This window comes from Zonotrichia albicollis, chromosome 9, assembly GCF_047830755.1.
Source record: "Zonotrichia albicollis isolate bZonAlb1 chromosome 9, bZonAlb1.hap1, whole genome shotgun sequence".
NCBI lineage: Eukaryota > Metazoa > Chordata > Aves > Passeriformes > Passerellidae > Zonotrichia > Zonotrichia albicollis.
Genome location: NC_133827.1, coordinates 30088707 through 30110577, shown reverse-complemented (window position 1 = coordinate 30110577; position 21871 = coordinate 30088707). Strand labels below are relative to the sequence as shown.

General features: G+C 49.6%; 2 protein-coding genes across 5 annotated transcripts in view; both read right to left on the bottom strand.

Annotated features, from left to right (window-relative positions):
• Window positions 1–21871, bottom strand: part of XXYLT1 (xyloside xylosyltransferase 1) — a 40776-nt gene that overhangs the window by 17649 nt on the left and 1256 nt on the right. Inside the window, exons 1-2 of one of the 2 annotated variants that reach the window (XM_074547191.1) lie at window positions 14534–17839; window positions 9030–9177 (exon numbers count right to left, since the gene is read on the bottom strand). In XM_074547191.1, coding sequence (XP_074403292.1) covers window positions 9030–9177; window positions 14534–14929 — 544 coding nt within the window. In that variant the 5' untranslated portion in view covers window positions 14930–17839. Of the gene's footprint in view, window positions 1–9029; window positions 9178–14533; window positions 17840–21871 lie in introns of those variants that run through there. The other variant, XM_074547193.1, reaches the window with a different exon arrangement.
• ACAP2 (ArfGAP with coiled-coil, ankyrin repeat and PH domains 2) overlaps window positions 17987–21871 on the bottom strand; it is a 60240-nt gene continuing 56355 nt past the window's right edge. For all 3 annotated transcript variants that reach the window (XM_074547189.1, XM_074547188.1, XM_074547190.1), the window contains one exon: window positions 17987–18835. In XM_074547189.1, coding sequence (XP_074403290.1) covers window positions 18732–18835 — 104 coding nt within the window. In that variant the 3' untranslated portion in view covers window positions 17987–18731. The remainder of the gene's footprint in view (window positions 18836–21871) is intronic.

Here is a 21871-nt window from a genome sequence, read left to right as displayed (position 1 = left end):
AGCTCAGCGAACCTTCTGTAGGGCCAGCAGCAGCTGCAGCCAGCACGGGTGACACAGTGCAGCCAAGTGACAGGAGTGTCCCCTGCTGGCTGCAGCTCTGGGTGTTGCAGAGCTGCAGTGGGCTGTGGCAAAGGGCCAGGGGGGTGGCTGTTCATTTTGCCACTTGACTGGACCACCAGAAGGAAGAGAGCCAAGCAACCAAAGCTCTCTGAGTTGGAGTCAGAAGGGCTGGGGATCTCTGGTTTACAAATGCTGGGCACACCTGGACAGCTGCTCCTCCACCTCACTTTGAGCAATGTTTTTTTAGTCAGGTTTTTTAGCTGCGCCCAGCATGGCAGGAAAAGATCCCAAGGGAAGAAGGGGCTGTGAAGGACCAGCAGTGACTTTTAGATGGCTGCCTTGGGCCATAAACGTCCTGGAGCAGGGCAGCAGCCCGAAGCTCCAGCAGGCAGCATGCCTGCAGGAGCAACACGTGGATCCACAAAGCTGCCTGTGCTGGCTGTGAAACCACAATCCTCCGCCCTCACTGCCTCTGAGAGACGTATGGCCAAGAAAAACTGCACTCCCACAGCCAGCACCATGGCCAAGCATGGATGCAGAGTGGGTGACAGGCTCCAGAGGTCCTTGTGCAACCCAGAGGGTACTGCCCAGCAGCAGCAGCCAGCTGTCCCCAAAAGCCTCAGCTGCAGCAGGACACGAGAACAGCTGCAGTGCCAGGCAGGGATGCCAGCACCTCAACAAGCCCAATATGGAGGCACACAGTTTATTTACACAAACATGCTGGGTTCTCCATCCTGCCCTTCATTAGAGGCTCCCTGGGTTTGGCTCACCCCTGCACTGGCAGCTGCCCCTGGCTGCTCTCCCTGCTGCTGTCAGCAGGGCTGTGAGCAGCTTCCTCTCTGGCTGTGTGCTCCCCTGGCCAGGCCTTGTTTTCTCCACACACAGCCTCCCCTCTGTGCCCAGCATTAATCACTGCTGCCTGCCCAGATGACCTCGGCAGCACCAGAGAGCCTCACCCAGAGGAAGCAGCCAAGGCAGGGGCAAACAGGCACGTGTGCAGGCACAACATGCTCCTCAGAGCTTGCTGCCACTGAGCTGGCAGCTGGGGGGCTGCAGTCCCCCTTCCCAGGACATAGTGCTGCTCCAGAGCCCACCCTCCCCAGAGAAGATGATGCTACAAAGCCCTGCACCAGCACAGCTTGCCAAGGTGCAGAGCAGCTTACCTTCCAGCTGTGTGCCTCAACATGGGTCCTGCTGTCTGCCATGCAGCCAAGGGTCTCCTCCATGCCTTGGGACAGCTCAGCAGCCTCCTTCCCCATCAAACAGCCTCCTCCCCATCAAACAGCCTCCTCCCTGCACACAGAGCTCCAGGGAAGTGCAGGGGTGATGTGTCCCAGCAGCCTGGCTGCTAACCAGCTTTCTGCAGCACTGATTAGGCACCAGCAGAGCAGAGCAGTGGCTGAAGCACAGCAGCTAATCAGCCTATCAGCTAATTAAAAAATTAAGCTGTCTGCCAGAGATAGATGACAAATCATTGCTACCACCCACGCAGGGCAGGCACCTGGGTGAGCTCAGGGGTCTGCAGCAGCAGCAGCAATGCTCCCAGGTACTGACAGCAGCATCACTTGGATCGCCTTGCTCCACGCCCCACAGCCATCTCCTGAGGGAAGGGGACGACTCTGCAGGAGATAGATGTGTTCTGTTCCAGGAAATTCATTTTTCCTGGGCATCCAAGTGTCCCCTTGTAATCCATCAAGGTCTGATGGACTAATATTTAGCAGTACTCAACACCTTGGCTCTTACCTGGACTCAAAGGCAGCAACATGGCTAAGCATGCAATAGGTTTCAGGATGGAGGTGGAAATGCTGTTTGCCTTGTATTTAATACATGCTACTGCTGGGGAAGGAGTGTGAAAACACATTTTGGAGCTGGAGGAAGAGCAGCAGGAAATCTTTTAATCAGACAAAATAAGGTTTGATTCCAGTTTGCTATAAATTACAAAAGAGTGGATGGAAAGCTGTAAAGAATGAGCAGGTGAGATGGAAAGGGAAACCAAAAAGAGACACAGGAAAATAAATTTTCTGAGCTCAGATCCCAGTTAACTGCACACACTGGGGGAAAGGGCTGCAGGCAGATTTTGTCCTTGTTTCTTCCTGCTAAACTCTAATGAGCTATGGCAGAGCAGGGAGAGGCTGTGGGGGAAAGCAGCCCTGGCATCAACACAGGGTGACCCCCAACAGCTTCCAGTCCTTTGGGAATGGGGCAGCTGCTCTGGCTGGGGAGACAGGAGGGCAGCACCCACCACAGCACTGGGTGATGAGACCCTGCTGCTCCGTGGGAGTGGGGGGAGCAGCCAGCCCTGCCCTGACAGATCTAGGACATCCAAAAATAATCGATGGTGACACTGCAGCAAGGGGCAGGCAGTGGAAATGATGAGAAGTGACACTACCCCCGGGGGCTGCGGGCCACGTTGGCCCCAGAGGCAGCAGTGCCACAGGGAAGGGGTCTGTGCTGGGATGCAGCACTCAGGAGACTTCCAGGCACTTGCTGAGCAGCAGCCACGTCCCCCTCATCACAGCAGCCCTTCCTGGTGCCTCCTTCACACCAGGGCTGGGGCCAAGGAGCTCTCCTGCCAGGACAGGCATGTCCCACAGGCATAATCCCACAGATGGGACTAGCAGCTCCTCTCAGCAAATGTGGACCCCTCTACAAGGCCACAGCCTCCAGTGTTTACCTGGGGTGGGCTTACTCAGAGGTCTGCTCTTGCCTGCTCCTGAAAAGCATCATGAAAACAGCTCTTTCAGCACAACAGGCTCACCCCAGCAAGGAACAATGGCTGGCACAGCCATCCCTATTGCTCGCAAAATGATCACTCCAGCGTCTTCCCTTCCCATCACAGGACCTGACATAAGTGCTTGCAGCTCCGAGACAGGCTGGGAAGGGAGTCTGGCTGTTTTTCACGTGCTTGTGGTACAAAGCAGGGAGGGAGGTTATGAGAGCACATCAGAAACTATTAACGCTCCCTCCATCCCTGTAAAGATGGAAACATTTTTGCCAGAAAGCAAACCCTTCAGCTACTGCAGCATCCCTTGGGAGCTGTGGTTTGGGAGCACATGGCTCTGGGGCCAACTCCCATGACTGCCACAGACCCCAATTTTCTGTGCCTTTTCCCAACATCTCCCCGTTGGTAGCACACAATCAAGCCTGAAGCATGTGGGATGTGGGCACTCTCCTCCCAGCCCTCTCCCTCCCAACAGCTGCATCTCTGCATTCCCTGATGTGGTGGGGCTCAGCAGTGGTGGCAGTGCTCAGCCAGCAGGAAAGGATCAGCAGTGACGCACTTTCAAATGCTCACTTATCACAATTATTACAGTGATTTGCTGAGTTCTGTGGGCAGCTGCCCTGTGCACCAGGAATTGCTCTGCAGCTGACAGGAGGAAGAAGGGGGAGTGATGCCTCCCGCCTCCCTCCACCTCAGAGACCTCTGATGCCCTGTGTGACACAGGATGTGCGCAGTGCAGCTCTGCACGTGGGTGCTGTTGAGGGGACACACCACACATGGCACCCCACAGGCAAACAGAGTCCAACCTGGGCAATCCCATGCTGTGGATTGAAACAGTGCAGAGGCAATGTTGAATCCTCATGCACACATCCCTACACAAGCAATCAACAATGTGTTCAGGATGCTGCCTGTGGGATAGCATTCCTTTCCAGAAGGCCACTAGCAGAAGACAGTTACTGGTTGAGGCATTATTCCACTACACAGACTGCTTTCCTGGTACTCTTCCCCCAGCTGCCAGGCTCTCCACCTCCACAGCCAGAGCAGGAGTGCTCCAGGTGCCCGGCCTCGGCACAGGCAAGGTGCCCTGAGAAAGCACAGCACAGTTCAGTGCCTGCTCCAACACGTCTCCTGGCTGGCCTTTGCCTTCCCTCCAGCTCTGCTTGGTGGGAAAGGCATAAGCTGATGTTCACAGAGGCCTCTGTCTCCAGGCTGGTAATCCCAGAGCAGACAAAGGCTGATATCAGTTTCGTGGGAGACCAAGCCGGAGCGAGCAGCTGGATCCTGCTGCAGGCAGCACCAAACCCCAAGCGACTGGGGCTTGGTCATTGTCAGGCTGCTTGGACAAACATCATTATAATCTGGTCTGTGCTTAACAATCAGTACAGCTGTTGATAACGAGCTGGAGAAATTGCCCTGTTCAGAGTCTGAAGCCAGGGAGACCACTGGACTTCCCATGGATTCTGATGTGTCACAGGTGCTGTCTGGACACTGGCTATGCAGCCAAAGGCACAGCTCCCTGCTGGCCCCTTCCCCAGACAGAGCTGCTTACTCACCCCCAGCAGCCACCCCTGCTTCCCCCAGCACCCACATCTGTGTCCCCCTGACATGCTCCTGCACAGCTGGCAGCTCCAGGACACACTGGGCTTGCTGTCCAACACACAGCAGCTGGCTGTGATTCCCTCATCCATGAGGCAGCCCAGCACCTACAGCATCCTGCAGAAAGGAGCTCTACAGATCACCATACTCTGTTTTGAACATCCTTTTCACCAATTTTGATGTCTCCCAGTGCCTGTACAAACTTCTGCCTTGTATGGCTCGTGGTTTCATGGACCACACCATAACCCCCCTGGCCAGCCCCCTCCCAGACTGGAGGGTCCCAGTCAGCCAGGCTTGTCCCACACAGAAGCCAAGGCCCTCTCTAAACCTCTCTCATTTTTTACCAACAGACCATGCTGATATGCCATAAATTCTGGCAATACATAACAATTAGTTCCACTCTGTTCTCCTTCCTCATAGCTCCACACCTTTATTTAGTCCCACTGAGACTTGCCCACTTCTCCCACTGCTGCCTAGTCTCCCTACAAGCCCCCTGTGAACAGCCTCACCACCAGCAGAACAAGCTCCTGAGTTTTAAGGCAGAAAGTACCCAGGTGCATCTTCAGCACCTGGAAGATGCAGAATGCTGCATGAGGGCTAAACTCACACCCTGCAGAACCCAGGGGGCTTGTGCTCATGTTCCCACCTTTTATCACAGCTTCTGCCTTCAGGCTGGGCTGGACAGTGAGAGAGAAACCCTGAGAATGCCCCCACATGCTGCCAAGGGGAGGAGATCACTACACCCAGAGATGCTGCTACTCCCCAAGGAGACAGCCAGCTTCAGCAGCCAGGAAACTCTGCTACCTCCAATTTGTCAAATACCATCTCCAGTCAAGTTCTGCTAAACACCGTCACTCCATGGGAGTGAAGCTCAGTACTATCAGCCAGGTTTCTGAGCCTCCCCTGAACTAATGGGACTCCACTCCTCTAAGCTGGCAGAGATAAGCCACAAAGCTGCTTCTGTGTCGTGTCTCATTTTCCCTCTGCTTCTTATTCTCCCACAGGGCCATCCTGCTGCAGCACCATCAGCAACACCAATGGAATTGAACACCAAATGGCAGTTTTCAAAGCTCTACCCAAGCTGCTGGGTGCTGCTGGCTCTCCCTTGGCCCACCAGCTCCTTAGGAAGAACACTTGTTAAATACATTTTTCTTGGAAACAACCTTGGGCCAAGAATGGGCACCAAGAATTCCCTGGGGAGCTCCCAGCTTTCCCAGGCTGCCCTTCTCTCACATCAACTCCTCCTCCCCTCCTTTGTGGCACCAGGAGTCTGTCCCCAGACCTTGCCTGCCAGACAGACCTACCCAGACATTACTACTTCATGTACCCACAGAAGGGTGATAAAAAGCTTGCTGGGCTGCCTGATTTACACAACTAAAATGATGAGTGATAGAGGGATCAAAGCCAGTCAGGAAGGAAGAGGTCCCCTCTGGATGGGCCCACTGAAAAGGAAAGTGAAAAGATCTGGGTCCTTGTTCTCCCTCCTCCTCTTTGCACTGCTCTGCAAGTCTCAAGACCATTTCATGCCGACATTGTCCTCACCCTGGCAGCTCCTCCTAAGCCTGAACCTGCTTGTCCTCTCTGTGTAACTTTCCCCTCACTTCCCCCTTCCATCAGAACCATTCTGATGGATCAAGCATTGCTCCAGCTCCCTGGGCCTGGCCACACCACATTAAATGGGGATTTATGAGCCTCGAGCACAGACAAGAGTTATGCAGTCTGCACTTCTGCGTGCTGCATACCAACTCCCCAGCTGGTTTAAATCAGATTAACTCCACTGATGTAAGACATTTAAGGCAAGAGTGTTCCATGATTTACACCAGCTAAGAAGCTGTTATATTATAACTTGGCAGCTGCAGGTTTTAGATGTGAAGTTTTTTGGGCAAATATCCCAAGCAACAGTAAACGACAGAGCAGCTGAGTGGCAAACCCCATTTAACCTCAGTGCAATGTGCATGCAGCCAGCACATGGCCCACAAAAATCCCTAAAAAAATAACCTGGTCTTCAGTTTTTAGTGCCACCAGTCTGCAAAGTCAATGCCCCATCATAATCCATAGAATCCAAACAAATCACTAAATCATGATACTGTGGAAATGCCTCTCTTCAAAAGATGATATATTTGGTAAACTAAAGCCAGGCAATTTTTGTACAAAGGTCGCTTGCTACTGAAAAAATCCCTATAGACTGATTGATGCAAATGCAAATGAACACACCAGAGAGTTTAGTATTCAGATCAGGGCCTTCATTTCTGCTAGAGGATGCTCAAGCTTCCAATCAAATCTGGATTCCACAAAAAAGTGGCGCTAATGGTGTGGAGCCAGATGTGCTTGGAGAGGTGCACAAAAAAACACAGCACGCAGGGCAGAACACAACATTCAAGGCAGAAGAAATGGCAAAGAAATACGGGAAAAATGATAATACTGCCTGAAAAATGGTAATACTGCCTGAAAAAGAGGGCTTGGTCCTTTCTCCTCCAACTCAGCAAAGTGGCTTGCTCAGCCCAGCAGATACTGCTTGTCAGAGTCAGGAGGGCAGCAAGAGCCATTCCCACATCACCTGCAAGCCTGGGAGTGGCAGCAGAGCTGCAGCCTTTCCTGTGCCTCTCCTTCAGTGCTGGCTGCACAGGGAGGAGGCTGCTGAGCCCCACCAGGCCCATAAATCACCAGGCACCCAGCACAGCAAACCTGACCTCCCTTGCAGGGAAATATAAATCAGCTTTACTAGCAGCTTCTGAAACAAAAACTAAACTCCTGAAACTGTAAAAATGCCTCTTTAAACATCCTGTGCCCCAACAGACCATTGAAAGCCCTGTCAGGCCGAGGCAGAGCAAACAAGCTTTCCAAGAGATGAGGGCTGATGAACTGAGAAAAAGCATCTCAGACTGAGCAGCTTCTTGCTGGCAGGCAGCACGACAGGGATATCTTTAGCACACAGCAAAGACAGAGTAGGGAATCAGGAGGAGTGAATTAGCCAGCATTAATACCATCATTTGTATGCAGTGTACTTCAAAGCATTCACAGTGCAGACAGCACCAGACACACACAAAATTACCCAAGTCTGGGGGAGAGCCATGTAGAGCACATTTGCTGGAGCCCACAGAGCTGATCAGTGAGCTGGGATGGGACCCTCAGGGCCACCACTGCCCCACTGTTTAATGAGCTAGTGTGGGAAGGCCATGCCATGAGGACAGGGACAAGTCCACAAAGGACAGAGGAAGTCTCACGAAGCACAGCAGAGGAAGGAGTTCCTAAGTAGAGCCAAAGTGGGACAGGACTCAGCAGGGCCACAGGAGTGGTGTATCTGCTCACATCTCAGCAACAGGGCACCTGAGATCCATGGTAGCAAGTCTGCAGGGAGAATCAGAGCTGGGCAGAGGCTCCAGATGCCAAGCAGGCTGCTGGTGCCAGCCCTGGGAACATGCACACGTGTGGGAACAGGCCACCATTGCATGACATCCACAAGCAGCTTTGAGAGGCTTGTCACCTCCTCCTGGGGCAGGTGTAGGGCTATTGTAGAATATGTAAATATGTCTATGTAAAATCTCTTCCTGTAAGTAAACAAAAAGAGGGAAATATAGTAGGAGTCCTAGTAAAATCTATGTATTGTATAAGTGGCCTTGCCCCAATCCTGGTTGTTCTAAATGGGCTGCAGCTGTGATGTCCTTAATTGGGCAGCAGCTGTGGCTAATGAAGATAACTGGGATAAAAGGGGGTGGGCTGGCTGGTCAGGGAGAGCCTTGGAGGAGCAGCATTGCTGTGAAGAGATGCTTGTGAGAAAACCACCCAGAAGGTAGGGGACTCTTAGAAATATGGTAATAACATGGGGCCAGGCAGGGTCCTGGGGCTCTGTGCCACCACTGCCACCTGCAGTCTGCCATGCCCAAGACATGTGACCAGCCCAGCAAGGGATGCTGCCATCACTGGTGCATCAGGCCAGCCAGGCAGCTGGCAGGGAGAGCCCAGGGACAAGCAGGGCTGCAGGAGCTCCAGTGCAGGGGTTTGGACCCCAAGGATGTAAAACCCTACTTGTGCAACCAAAGACCAGAGAGCATGCTGGCTCCATGAGAGGCAACTACACACAGCCAGGGGAGGAAAATGGCATCAGCTGAGCTGAGCCCCTTCTGCCAGTTGCCTTGTTTTCCTGCAGAGTTCTTGTTGTTTCTGCACTTGATAACAGCCGAGGCACAGTAAGGAAACTTAAGTGATCAGCGTCTGCTAATCAGCAAAGCTTTCCAAAAGCTCCCTAAAGCCAAGAGGAAAGACTCAACAACTACTCCCTGCTGATACTCAAGAGTACACAGCTACACCACAGACACACAGCACCTATTTCTGCTGGCACCACAAGGGGAAGGGGGCTGTAAACACACACAGAGAACAAGCCTGCTTGCTCCTGTCTCACCTCTCCTATCATCTCAGGGCATAAAGACAGGGCCAGCTGCCATGTGACAAGGAGAATCTCCTGTCACTCATGCCAGTGGAGACCTGGATGAGGTCTTGGACTGATAAGTCCATCACTCTGCAGAAAGGAGCAGAATCCTAGGAGTCCATCCCAAAGTTTATTAGCTTTGTATTTCAAATACCACTGGCTAACATCTCTGTGCAGAAGAGAAAGAGAGCTTGTGCTGCTGGAGGCAGCAGAGCAGAGACCTACCTTTGGGCATGATGCGATGCATTGCAACTGACAGGAAGAAGATGGAGTCGCTGTAGTAGGTCCCCGATCCAGCACTGAAGTGTTTCTGCATGGCCTCAACGACGGGAAACAGCTTTTCTGTCAGCTCATTCACGTCATGGACGATTACCTGGCAGAGACACCAGAAACACCACTCAGCCACTGCTCCTGGGGACAGGCCCAGCTCCAGCAGCCTCTGCCCAGCCCCCAGCAGCACGGGGCGAGGGGGAGGTTGGTAAAGCACAAACAGTGCTGCTGGCACTGCAGCTGCACAAAGGGGCCTGCCTGCCCTGGCCCCTGCACATCCTCTTGATGCAAGAACTGGCCAAGTGCAGGGAAAGGAGGACTTTCACAGCCATTTTGTAACTGTAAGGTAGGCAGAGACTTGAATCCCCTCACACAACCAAGTGTGTTCCATGTTTTGGGCTGTTTCTCTGGTCTGTTTCCACTGCCTGATGCAAGCACATATCTGGTCTCCCATATGGAGCCCATCAGAAGAGGCAACAGCTCACTCCAGGCTCTGGTGTGCTGTGGTTTAGAGCCAAGCCAGACCACATCACTTACCCTGAGGACCAAGGCTTGCTCCCTCCTACAGAAGCAGGCTGTGACAGGGCCAGGGACACAGCCCAGATTTGCTGCTCCTCAGCCTGGCATGGAGGCAAGCTCTGCAGCACGTCCCGGCGGGGCTGCAGGGGAAAGGGAGGACAGGCCGCAGCACGCTGACGAAAATCCAAACATCAGGAGCTACAGCACAGCAACTGCTGTAGATGGATCTCAGCCTGTCTGTGCTGGAGTTCTGCTGGTGCTCAGCCAGCCCTGCTCTGCACCCCTCAGCCCTGCGGGAGCCCATGCACCAGCACGGGCCCTAGCACGCCTGCGCCATGGTTATGTCCCAGAAACAGGAGCAACCCCAAATGCGCCTTGCCAGCTACTGACATTTTACAAGCTTATAATTTATTCTGGTCAAAGTCCAATGGACAGGAGCTTTCATGCAGCTCGTTATACCCACAGAAGGATACAGGTCACTGAATCACACAAGATAATGAGAGGGATTTTCAGGATAATTAAGAGAGATGAGGGACATGGCCCTGGTGCAGATAAGGGGGAGTGCAGGAACTTGAGTGTGGATGCTTGGGGTCATGCTGCCTTCTTCAGGTCAGGGAAAGCACGAAAAGCCCTGCTGAAACTAAAGTCCAGCGAGGACATGACATTGCAGCAGTACTTGAATTTTGTACAGGGGAACCTATTGCCCTTGTTTGAGGGATACCAAGACACTTCCACAAGCTGGCCCCACCTTCAGCAGGGAACACAAACCCCAATCTTTGTAACTTGCTTTCAAACGAAACTATTTCAATGGGTCTAGTTTCACTTCTCTTCCCTACTAAAACTTCATCTGCTTAAAAACAAGGGGCCCTGCACTATATACTTAAAACATGCAAGAGAGCACTTGCTGGGTTTTTTTTTTAATGAAAAGAAAACCTAAACCAAGACAAATGCTTCAGAGGAGGTGGCTCTGGAGCCTGTGCTGGTGCAATGACCATTCTCTCCATGGGGTACACAAGGGGCTGCACTGATGCTCGGCTGGAGCAGAGACTGAGGCAGTGGGCAGTCTGGAGCTTCTCCTCCCACAGCTTTTTGCAGAACACATTGCTCAGACCAATGCACTCTCACAGCAGAGTGGAGCTTGCTGAATGCAGGGCTGTGCTCGTGGCTCCCATGATATACTGAACACACTGAGGTGATGGGGCTGTGCTGGCACTGGCCAGGATGGCTGAGCCAAGGCAGGGCAGTGCTGGGGGACAGGCACAGCCCTATGGCCTGTCCTGGGGAGGGCACTCTCCACACCCACACTGGGCCCTGGCCATCATTGGGGTCTGTGCAGAGGCTCCATGGCCAGCACGTCCTTTGGCAGGGCGGCCCCGCTGTGTCCCGGCTGCTGGGCTCGGAGCCAAGGCCTGCAGCAGAACAGCAGGAAAAACACAGAACAACACGTTCCAGGAAAGTGCATTGGGGAGCTCATCAGCAGCCACACCTGCCTTTGGGCAACACAGCACAGTCCCCAGGACACTGCAGGGGAGGAAACTCTGTTACCATTCGGCAGCACCTCACCCCAGCTTTGTGGCGCCATCGCGCAACCTGTTCATGAAACTGAGCACCACCAGCATGAGGATGTGGGTCCCCAGCTTTGGGGTCTAGCTGGGCTGGAGAAGCATGGAAGAGAAATACAGCACCTGTAACCACCCTTCTGCATCCAGCAAAGGCAGCCTGAGGTGTGTACAGCACATAAAAAAAGGGGAGAAAATGCCAAACCAATTCCAGTCACCTCTGAAGTGAGCACACTGCCAAGCACCAGTGGACAAAATTTATAGGAGAAATACTCCTGAAACTCGAGACACAGCATCATCTGCCTTTCCACTCCTGCCAAAGAAAACAGGAAAAACATGTCTTTTGCCCAATCTTTTGTACTTCTGCAAAGCAAACTCCCGAGCAACTGAATTTTGCTCCTGCAGCCACAGGCCAGGCAGCCTCTCTGGGACTGTGAAGGCTTCTTTCCTCCTCATTGCTGATTTTAGCACAGCTTGTTAATCTGTTGCTAATTTTGTACTTTGTTATTTATTTGTGTAACAGCTCTTAGTAAATCCCTGTAGCTAAATCCAACCACGTTTGCTGAGGACGTGAAGAAAAGTTCTAAGGGTTTCCTGTGCAAGCACAGTTTTATAAACACACATCACACTGATGAAAGATTCTTTCTAGTGATTCACCAAGAAAAAACAACCTGCATTTCTTTTTCGTTTAACTTTCCCTCCTTCCCATGTCGATCATCCTCACAGGTCTCTGTAAGCATGGTGTGATGGCAGCCCAGTTACATCCACCCCAGCAGCATCCTCTGTGGGGCTCATCTGAACAGGAAACCAGGATGAGCAGAGAGCCGAAGGCATAGTTCGTGTTGTTACGGCAGGGAAATGGAATCAGTAAGAGATAGGAATCACACAGGAATCGCAGCACACAGCCTGGAGTGGCAGGAAACGGGGTGAACTGCTGCTCTGTGTGGGCCGAGGCTGGCCCAGGCTCGCTGCCGGGCACCTCCCGCGGGCCGGGGGTCGGGAGAGGCCGCAGAGATCCCCCTGCCAGCCGTGTGCGGGACTCGCTCTCTGTCACTGCTGTCACCAGGCCCCGGTGAGCGCCCACCGAGGCCCCGCTCGGCAGCACGGCCGCGGGCCGGGTCCGCCCGCCGCCTCCCGGCCGCACACGCGGAGCACGAGCTCCCTCTGCCGCCGCCGCCCGGCTGCGCTCCCGCTGCACAGCTGGGGCACAGCTGGGCCACATCTGCACGGCCACGGAGCGGTGACGCCACGCAGCCACTGCCCCCGCCCAAGCTGTTCCCACACACCCACCGCCTGCACCCCACAGCTCCTCTGCCCTCACTGCACGCTGACCCCGGGCTCCAGCCGGCTGCTTCCATCTCCAGGAGACTTTGAAAGTGCTGACTCTGCCTAGGGAGAGAGAACAGCTGCCCACAACCTCCCCCAAAGGTTACAATCCATGTCTGACACTTGGCTTCTAACAGAGAAGCCAAGTGATCCCAGCTTTGCTAGGATGAGAGGGCAAGGGCAGCTCCAAAAACTGGGCCTGAGTCACTTCCTCATGAAGAAAAGGTAAAGCTCAGGGTGTTTTATCAGTCTGGCCTTGGTGGCTCCAGCTGCCCCCTGAGCACTTTATCAAGCCTTATATCTGGGCCTGTCCTAGAAAAGGAGCATAAGAACCAGGAGAGTGTTCTGCACACACCAGGAGGAGCAGGAAAAGAGAGGTCTCAGGATAGAGATGCTGGAGCCAAGCTGAGCATCAGGATCAATCATCTTGAACATTTTAGCAAGAGCAGCAGAAGTCCAAACTAGGCATGTTTCCCAGTGGTAAAGAAAAGGAATGGGATAGGCTACAACAAGAATAAAGAGGTGCTGTCCCCTGCTGGTGTTCCAGAAACTGGCAAAGGATTAGGACAAGGCTTCATGCTTGAGAAGCAGAACAGCCTCTGCTCTGTACCTAAAAGCAGAGAAATGGACTGGTCCAAAACACACTGGCAATCATGGGCTAGCCAGTGAAACCAGGGTACATCAGGCTCTGCCAGGAAAGAGAGAAGCAGCTGTCCCACTGAGACCTCACCTGAGGCCTCCAGATGATGCTGCCTGCCTACAGCCAGGAGAGCAGTTCTGGTGCCAGGCATATTCACCAAGCCATGAGCCAGGTTTCACTGTGACTCCACAGGCACCTACAGACAGGGCTCAATCCACAACAGACAAATCACTTCGCCTCCAACTCCAGTTGCTCTGGAGAAATGAGGCTGGCCAGGGTGCCTGCTGAGCAGTCTCAGAGGAACAGATGGCAGTAGGGCAGCACCCACACAAAGGGTCACTGAAAGCGATGTGCACACCTGAGTGGCCCAGGGGTCCTCTCACTCCAGGAGACAAAATACCACAAACGTTGGTTGGGCACCACATCAGCACTGCCCCATCATGGGGCAGTCAGTCCATCCTGCTGTGGAGTTCAAGAATCCTGAGGGAGCTGTGCATGCCTTCCAGACAACTGCATAGTGTGGGTCTCCTATCATGGGTGTGTGACCTGACTGAGGGCCAGCACTAGGAAAGGACTTGTTTAAAGAAAACAAGTGGTAGAATTACTGACCAGGAAAGTGTCTGTATGAAAAATGTTAAGGTTGCACTTCTAGTTTCATCTTGGCAGAATTCAGCTAATATGGAATACAGGACTTATGAGCAATGAAAGTTACAGCAGGACTAGAGGACACTTCCAAGCAATGCTCTGCAGCAGCACCTCAGGACAGGAGCATCAGGTTACCTGGAATCTCTGAACTTAACATCCCTCCAGTTTTCAGACACCCGTTTAATGCGAAGGAAAGCCTGACCTTACATAAACTATACATTAGCTGTGGATTCGGGAGGCAGAACCATTTCTCCGAAGAAGGAACATTGCACGTGGATGCACTCCAGCCCCTGCAGGCTCTCCACTCCTGCTCTCAAGAGCCACTAGCAGCAGGCCAACCTTCTCTCCTGATCGGGAACCCATCGAGATACAAGCACACGTGGTCCTTGTGCCGAGATGCTGAACAGCAGGACCAACATGGCCTGCAGGAGAGCAGCACCGCTCAGAGCAACCGCTCCTCTCTAGCACAGGTGGCGTGCGGAGGTGCTCCCAGGCCACGAGCTGAGAACCACCGGGCTGCACCGGGACACCTCCCCGCAGGCAGCGGCGGTGGGGACACAGAGCGAGCCCCTCAAGACTCCCGAGACCGGGGAGCAGCGGGAGCTCCTCCAGCAGAGTGGGAGCGAACCGCTGTTCTGGGAGCCGCACATGGGCCGCTGGCTGAGGGAGCTCCTTCCCGCTGTTCCCAGAGCGCCGCGGGAAGGCCCCGCAGGACCCCCACAGGACCCCGCTCGCTGCCCGGCCCCGGCCCGCCCCTCGGCCCCGCGCACCTGGTGGCGGAAGGCGGCGCCGCGCAGCAGGTCCCGCAGCAGCCCGAGGCCGATGTCGCGGCTGGCGCCCTCGGTGACGAGGTGGAGGTGCAGCACCTCGGCGGCGCCCAGGCGGCCGTGCCGCAGCAGCGAGCGCAGCGCCGCCTGCGCCTTGTCGCGCAGCGCGGGGTTGCGCTCCGCCTTGGTGAACATGAAAAGGAGGTGCAGCCCGCGGGGCCCCGGGCCGGCCGGGGCGGGCGGCGTGGCGCGCAGGCGGCGGGTGGCGCTGGAGAAGGTCTCGCCGCCGCCGCCCAGGTAGTAGAAGGCGCAGACGGCCACGGCCGCGGCCGCCGCCAGGGCCGCGGGCTGCGGGCAGCGCAGGCAGCCCCGGCGCGCCGAGCCCCGCAGCGCCGCCATGGCGGGGCGGCACCGCCCCCGGGCCCGGGCCCGCCCCGGCGGCAGGGCGGGGACACCGGACAATGACACACCACACACGCCACAGTCAAGTTTTAGATACAAACTCTACAGCCGTACATAACGCGAAGGAGGGCGGAGTATACAGTCTGTACAATTACAGCTTAAGGGGGAAAAGGGTTTTTTTTACATTTTACTGCTGGAATGCTTAAAAAACACCGAGTACAGAGGAACGCGCAGAGGGAAAACAAAAAGTTCATTACTTCGGCGAAAGTAACATCTCTGCTTGAGGAAACGATGATTTCATGGCGATTTCTGTCAAGACATGGAAAACTTAGGCTCCTAACAGAAAAGTGAGTGGAATTTTTCCTCCTCTGTCATCTCCTTCCATGGGAAGAGAAACAAGAAAATACTGTATGCAGAAAGATAAAGCAAGCATATGAAAGGGTATATACCAAAGTGGTACACTCATCCTTTTCCCCAGTAGTGCCTCTCCAGAGTTGTCCCTGTTTTAAAACTGTGCCTTTGTGTAAGCACAGGAGCAAGGCATGTCGGCTGTCAGAATGCACAAGCCATAAACTCCAACTTGGGAAAAAGTATCCATAATGAATGGGGCAGAGATTGTAGCCTGAAAAATTGATTCTCAAAATACTTTGTGAATTGAAGAATCAGAATAATCAGCTAAGTCCTTTTGACACTGTAAAAATATTGCGTCCTTTGTACTTACATATTATTATTTTCAGTTTCATCAAAGGGTTGATTCATAGTTCACTGTGTTATATTTGAGATTCTCAAGATGAAGCAGCAGAGGTAACATCCACAATTTAAAACAGATGGCTGCAGAGAAGCACCAAAGTCCTGGAAACATGACATTAACCCTCCACTTGTTCTAGTTCTCACCTTTTTAGTTTAGTGCTACAAAGTTTATGCTCTATCCAGGAGACCTAGTAATTCAGACAACACGTGTACTGATGTCATAATGCAAAACAGGAGAAACTTCCTCTTGTACAGGGAGTTGCTGACAGCAGTTGGAAGGTCTGGTTGCATTTTCTAAAACTATTTCAGCTCAGTATACAAATAGGTAAAATATAAAACCCCACAGAGTGAAAAATGCAGTATTAATACAGGATTCTTTAGCACTGTAACATTAAAAGCCATGAACGGTACAATCTGAAATATCCAAAATCAGTGGAAAGACTGCCACTGATATCAGTGACTTCCTGGATCAGGTCCTAATGGGCAGAGAGGCTGAAGTCCACAATGCACTAATTAATGAGCACCTGGAACACACATCCATCCGATGGCAATGTGGGCTGTTTGTGAAAGCAAAGAAATACCTCTACAATCCAAATTCACCTTCACCCAAATCCATGTGAACAAATTCCAACTGTCTAACACAGGTAGTGGCATAATTCAATATGATCATTCAGAAATTTAAGTTTATATGAACGTGAAAAGGGCTTTAACAGAGTGCAGTTTGTACTGGACATCCTATCATTCCCAAAAGGCCAGGGGAACAAGGCTGAGCATCACAGGTGACACACCTACTCCCTAATCCATTGAAACTCCAGAGCTCCTGACAAGTCACATCACCTGTCACTCAGGTGGGGTTCATCCTTTAGCACAGACAGACTGACACTGCTTCCCAGACAGATGAGAGTCAGGAACACAACATATGGACTTGTAGAGCTACAGGGAAACAACTTCTTAGTCAAGAGAAATCATCCTGCAGAATTTGTCACAGAGATTTTGTGGCCAGGGAGGAAATCACCTGTCAAGATCTGAAATAAATCTCTCAGACCTGTTCTCCAGCAGCCTGGACTGAGACAGCAATTATGCCACTAAGATTTAGGCAGCTTTACATTCCAGCCAATCCCACTACACACTGCCTGCCAGCCAGGCTGGGAAAGACAAACATCTAGAAAAACCTCTGTCTAAGGTGTATATTATGCAGCCATATCTTACATTTTCCCATCTGCACACCAGGAACCTTACTTTCTCTAAGATCTACTAAAACACCCATTTGCTGGTAAATACTGCTGATTAGGAAGTACATTATCATTTCATAGGCAGCTATTTAAAAAACAACTTACTAGAAATTACTGCTTACAGGTGATATCCTGAAGTTTCTTATTATTCAGACTAAATGTGCACTTTAAATGGCCAGAATCTGCTTTTCCTACCATAATTAGACCACATACAAAGCAAGAACTGTCTTGTAAGATTATTCTGCTTGGAAATAAAATCCGCTGGACAATTCTACAACACTACTAATTTTGTAGCAATAATAATATGATATTTGATGCAAAATTATAAATGTTTGAAATGCCTTCTTACAACTTAACAGTTTAACTTTACCATAGTTTACAGATTTCAATATGTTTTATCCCAGTTTTGCTTATCTTTCCAAGGAGAAAAGCCAATTCATTTCCCAAATACATGTAAACAGCAGGTTAACAATGTAAAGCTATTAGGATTACTGAAAACTCACACTGATACTATGTCACCTAAAAACTCTGCTAAAGCTCTCTCCTTAGGGCAGACAAACAGAGGATAAAGAATTGCATCTGCTGGTTTGAGGTTTAGGAGGATTATTATCTAGGTATAAATATCCTGATACATAAGCATATATCTTGAGACAGCATTTATACATGCACAAAGGCAGAGTGGGGCTCACTACTGCATAAAGCAAATTGTCTTGCTGCCCTCACAACCCAGTTGCAGAGTTGCAGACTGTGCTCATTCATTACTTTACAGAAGTATCCACTGAAATTCTAGTTTTTCTTGTGCTCACCTTAGTTTAGACAACACATAAACATACACATCATTGCAAATCATACAAGGGCTGCTGCTTCCTGATAGAAGGGATTGATTGCTCTAAACTTTGAGTGGCTGCAAGACATGAGACTTTTATACTGAGCTTAGGGCCTGTAGTGAGAACAGCAAAAAGGAGGAACAGCCTTTGTACAACTATTCTACACAAGCTTTGTTGGCTCAATATTTACGTTCATGTCTCAAATTTCAAGTTTTCATGTCAAAATACTACAAACAAACCCCACATCATGTCCAAAAGGAGTAAGTTTATTTTTCATGAAAGGTTCCACATGCTCATTTAGAAGGATACTTGCTGCACTGAAAGTTTAATTTAAGAGGAAAAGAAAAAAAAGGAAAATGGACTGCTCTTAGGAAATTGGTCCCCAGGATATATCCCTTTGTGACTGACCTGCAGTCACCAGCATAAAGGCCAGCCTGGTGCTAGAGCTTCCACAGGGAAAGAGCTTGCAGAAGAGCAGGAGCTGTCACATCTGTGAAGAACAGCCCACCTCTAACCAGAGTCACCGCAGCAACAAGAGAATCTGCTGAGCTGCAGCCACAAATGGAAGGACAACTCAGGAAATCATTGCCCAAATTCCCTTCCAAACAGTCCCAGAAAATGCAACCCAGACCTTCTGTCAGAGGCACAGTGTTTATGGCGACAGGGGACGGTGCCAGCGATGGCCCTGGGCAGCAGAGCTGCTGTGAGCTCCCTGCAGCTCTGCCACCCCCGAGCTGCAGGGCTGCCCATGGACAGGGGCTGCTTTACACTCAGCCAGCAGGGACTCAGGGGCTTGGAACATCTTCAGCTGCTGAGGTATATGCACTGGAGAACATAAACCAACTCATACACTTCCCCAGCTACCAAAATCTAAAGCTACATTGGAGTGGTCATTTTATCCAAACTATCTAACAAAATGCATACAATTCATTCTGTTAAAGTAAAAAAAGACTTGCACTATAAGCTTCAGGTTCTTTTCCTTCTTGACACTTAAGACTTCTGGGAATCTGACTGCTGGAAGCGGTTTAACTTCTCTGGATTATTTGATGCCATTTGAGAAAAATCACGAAAAATGTCCTGATAAATTTCATCTCCTAGGTGGAAAAGAAAAGAGAAACACTTTTAAACATTTGTAATAGTCAACATCACCCACCACTGCACAAATGCCCTACTGTGCTATCAGTTACTGTGTAACACTTAATTCATGTATGAATACTGCTTCTAGATGGAGTGATGCTGATGTGAGCCCTGAGGGACTGGTTACTTGCATGCATGTTCTGTAGAAGCAAATTAAACAAAGCCAAACTATACCTGAAATTGTACCTCACAGGCAGCCACACAGAAGAAAGTTCAGAGTTAGAAAGGAAAAGTTAAAGAACTTTAAAGCAACTTAAAAAGAAAAAAAATATTTATTAGCCGTTAAAGAATAAAATCCTTGTTTTTGCAAGGAACTGCTAACCAAGATTCTTTACAGAAAAAAAGAATTATGGCATAAATAAAGATTTACTTGGAAACAGAGATCAGAATTCTTACAGCCAAACAGAATTCTCCATGAAAGAAACAATCAGCAAACAATAATGTATATATTAAAAAAGCAATCTTAAGTAGATAAATTATTGTTCATAAATTACTTTTGTCTATTACTTCAGCAAAAATAAAATTTCTACATTCAGTTCATCTCCATCTTTCATTACATTTTTCAGTTTGATCTATAAGAACAACTGATACTTCCCCTAAAAATCTTTTTTTTTTTTTTAAATCGTCACCCTTTGAGCTTAAACGCAACCCTACTACTACAATATATTCCAAAACGTCTTTCTCCCCCTCCCTGTCTACACAGGAAACACATTCAGGAGGGATTACTGCTTGAGTCATTGCCAAGTCATTCTTTTGCCACTTTAAAATGGCCATTTTTTCATTCATTTTCACATTCTTTCATCTATTGGAGCATTTTGGGCCTCGAGCTCAATTTCTGGTTTAAAACACTAACCATACCCTTTCGTCTTCAAAAGGAATTTAATGCATCAAACATTGGGTTGAGTCAGGAGCTATGTAGCCAACCAAATTTTAGAGTCTTCCCAACACAGATGGCCACACAGGACACAAGATCCCAGCACTACTCTTTCTTGCTGACAGCTTGATTTACAGCATGACAAAGAAATCAACCCAAAATCTCTCTCATCATGAACATCAAATATGAACATGTTTTTTTCTAACATGATTGAGAAGAAAAGAATGTTTTTGTGCTTAAAAGTTTGCACTACTGGGAAAAGTTACATTGTTTTGTTTTTCAATTTTTTTAATGCTCATTTCAAATATTAAAGCTATCATTCTTTTGGAGATGAGACTCCATTCTTTTAAAAACACTTTCACAAATAATAACTGACTTTCCAGAAATATTTAACAGGCCAGTAACACAATTCTTCCCAGACTTTAAAAGATGAATACATTCAATACTGCTGTACTAGGAAAAGTCAGTTCTAGAGAAATTCCCTTTTTGTTTTCAGATTTAATTTCAAGTATGGTGTCCCTGCCCATGGCAGGGGGGTTGGAACTAGCTGATCTTTAAGGTCCCTTCCAACCCAAACCATTCAGTGATTCTGTGTTCTAGAGATGAAGCAGGCACAGGACAGGTTTTATTGTAACAGCTTGTGAGAACTTCTTGCTCTGGGAGACCAGCACAGAATGGAGCTGTAACATTCACCAAAAGAATAGCTATGAAGGGCAAAAGCAGAATTAGGCTTCTGTGATAAAAGCAATTATGCTTTCAATACAGAAGTGGGCTCCACTGGTGAACGAGAACTGCAGTTCAAGTTGCCACACTTGGTCCTTTCAAATTAACTTGAAAGAAGGAAAACCTATTTTTGAAAGATACATTGTGGCTCTGGCTTTGTCTCTATTACATAACAAAAATATTAGATACAAAAATAGACTAAAATAAAGTGCCCCTTTAGTTTTTACGTTGCATTAATATGCTTAATACTGTAAACCTTATAATAATTTTAAATTTCTACTTTAAAATTGAATTCTGGAAGTTCCCTTTCCAAGCAATGTTTTCCCTAAAGTGCAGATTATATGTACAAAAATACTGTAACACTGCTTTACCATTTCACACCAGAGTAACTCAAAAGGCACACATCATACATTCAAGAAAAGGTAGGAAGAAAAAGTAGCAATGCTAATATCAAAGAGTTAGCAAGACGTACTGTAGCACCAGGAGATGAGCACTCAAGTATTATACAGAAACAGCACTACTGTGCATATGGCTTCTACCACCAGAAATAACTTTTTAAAGCTGGTTGCAGCTAGTTCCCATTCCAGGAGTGCTTTGGAAGACCAACTGTACCTTGCAAAGCAACGTATTCATTCTCTCATTAGTTCAAACCAGCCATATATATTTAAATTATAATTTTTGATGCCATTAGCTACATGAGCAATTGCTTATCAGATGCATTGCTAGAGCTGAGAAGTAGGCAGTTGGCTTCACTCTGGTGACAGCAAACTCATACAATGATATTTACCCTCACACAGCTACCAGCAAATATACAATTGTCTTGAAAATCCCTATTTTCTTCTAGAATCATAATTTTGGAACACTGGAGTTCTAAAGTAAGGGTAGTGCAGATAATTTAACATGTATAAGGAGTGAAAAAGACCTGCATCCCTTAAAACCACAGAAAGCTGTGACACCTTTTGACAGCAGACAGGTTCTGTGCTACACTGACACAACCCTTCTACAGCAGACAAAAACATTCAAAACACTCAAATATTGAATCCAACTTTTAAAAGAAACTGCACCAAGTACCAGAGTGAAGGGGGCAGAGCTGTGCTATCCAAAGACACAGTAAGTTCTCTGGCTGGGACTCTGCTCCAGCTTGTGGCATTAATTTCAGAAGTTATTCTAATGAAAGCCCCCCCCTGATTTTGGGCAAGCTCTGCCTGTTGTGGCAAATCTACTCTTCACTGTCAATCTCACCTTAGCAGCTGTAAAGTGTCTGGATCAGATTGCATCAGCTGCAGTTTCTAGATTCTACTGCTCCAATCTGGTAACATCCCCCCTGCCCAATTCCTCAGTGGAAAGCACATAAGGGCTTTATGGGAGTCAACTGAGAGTACTCAGCACTCAACCT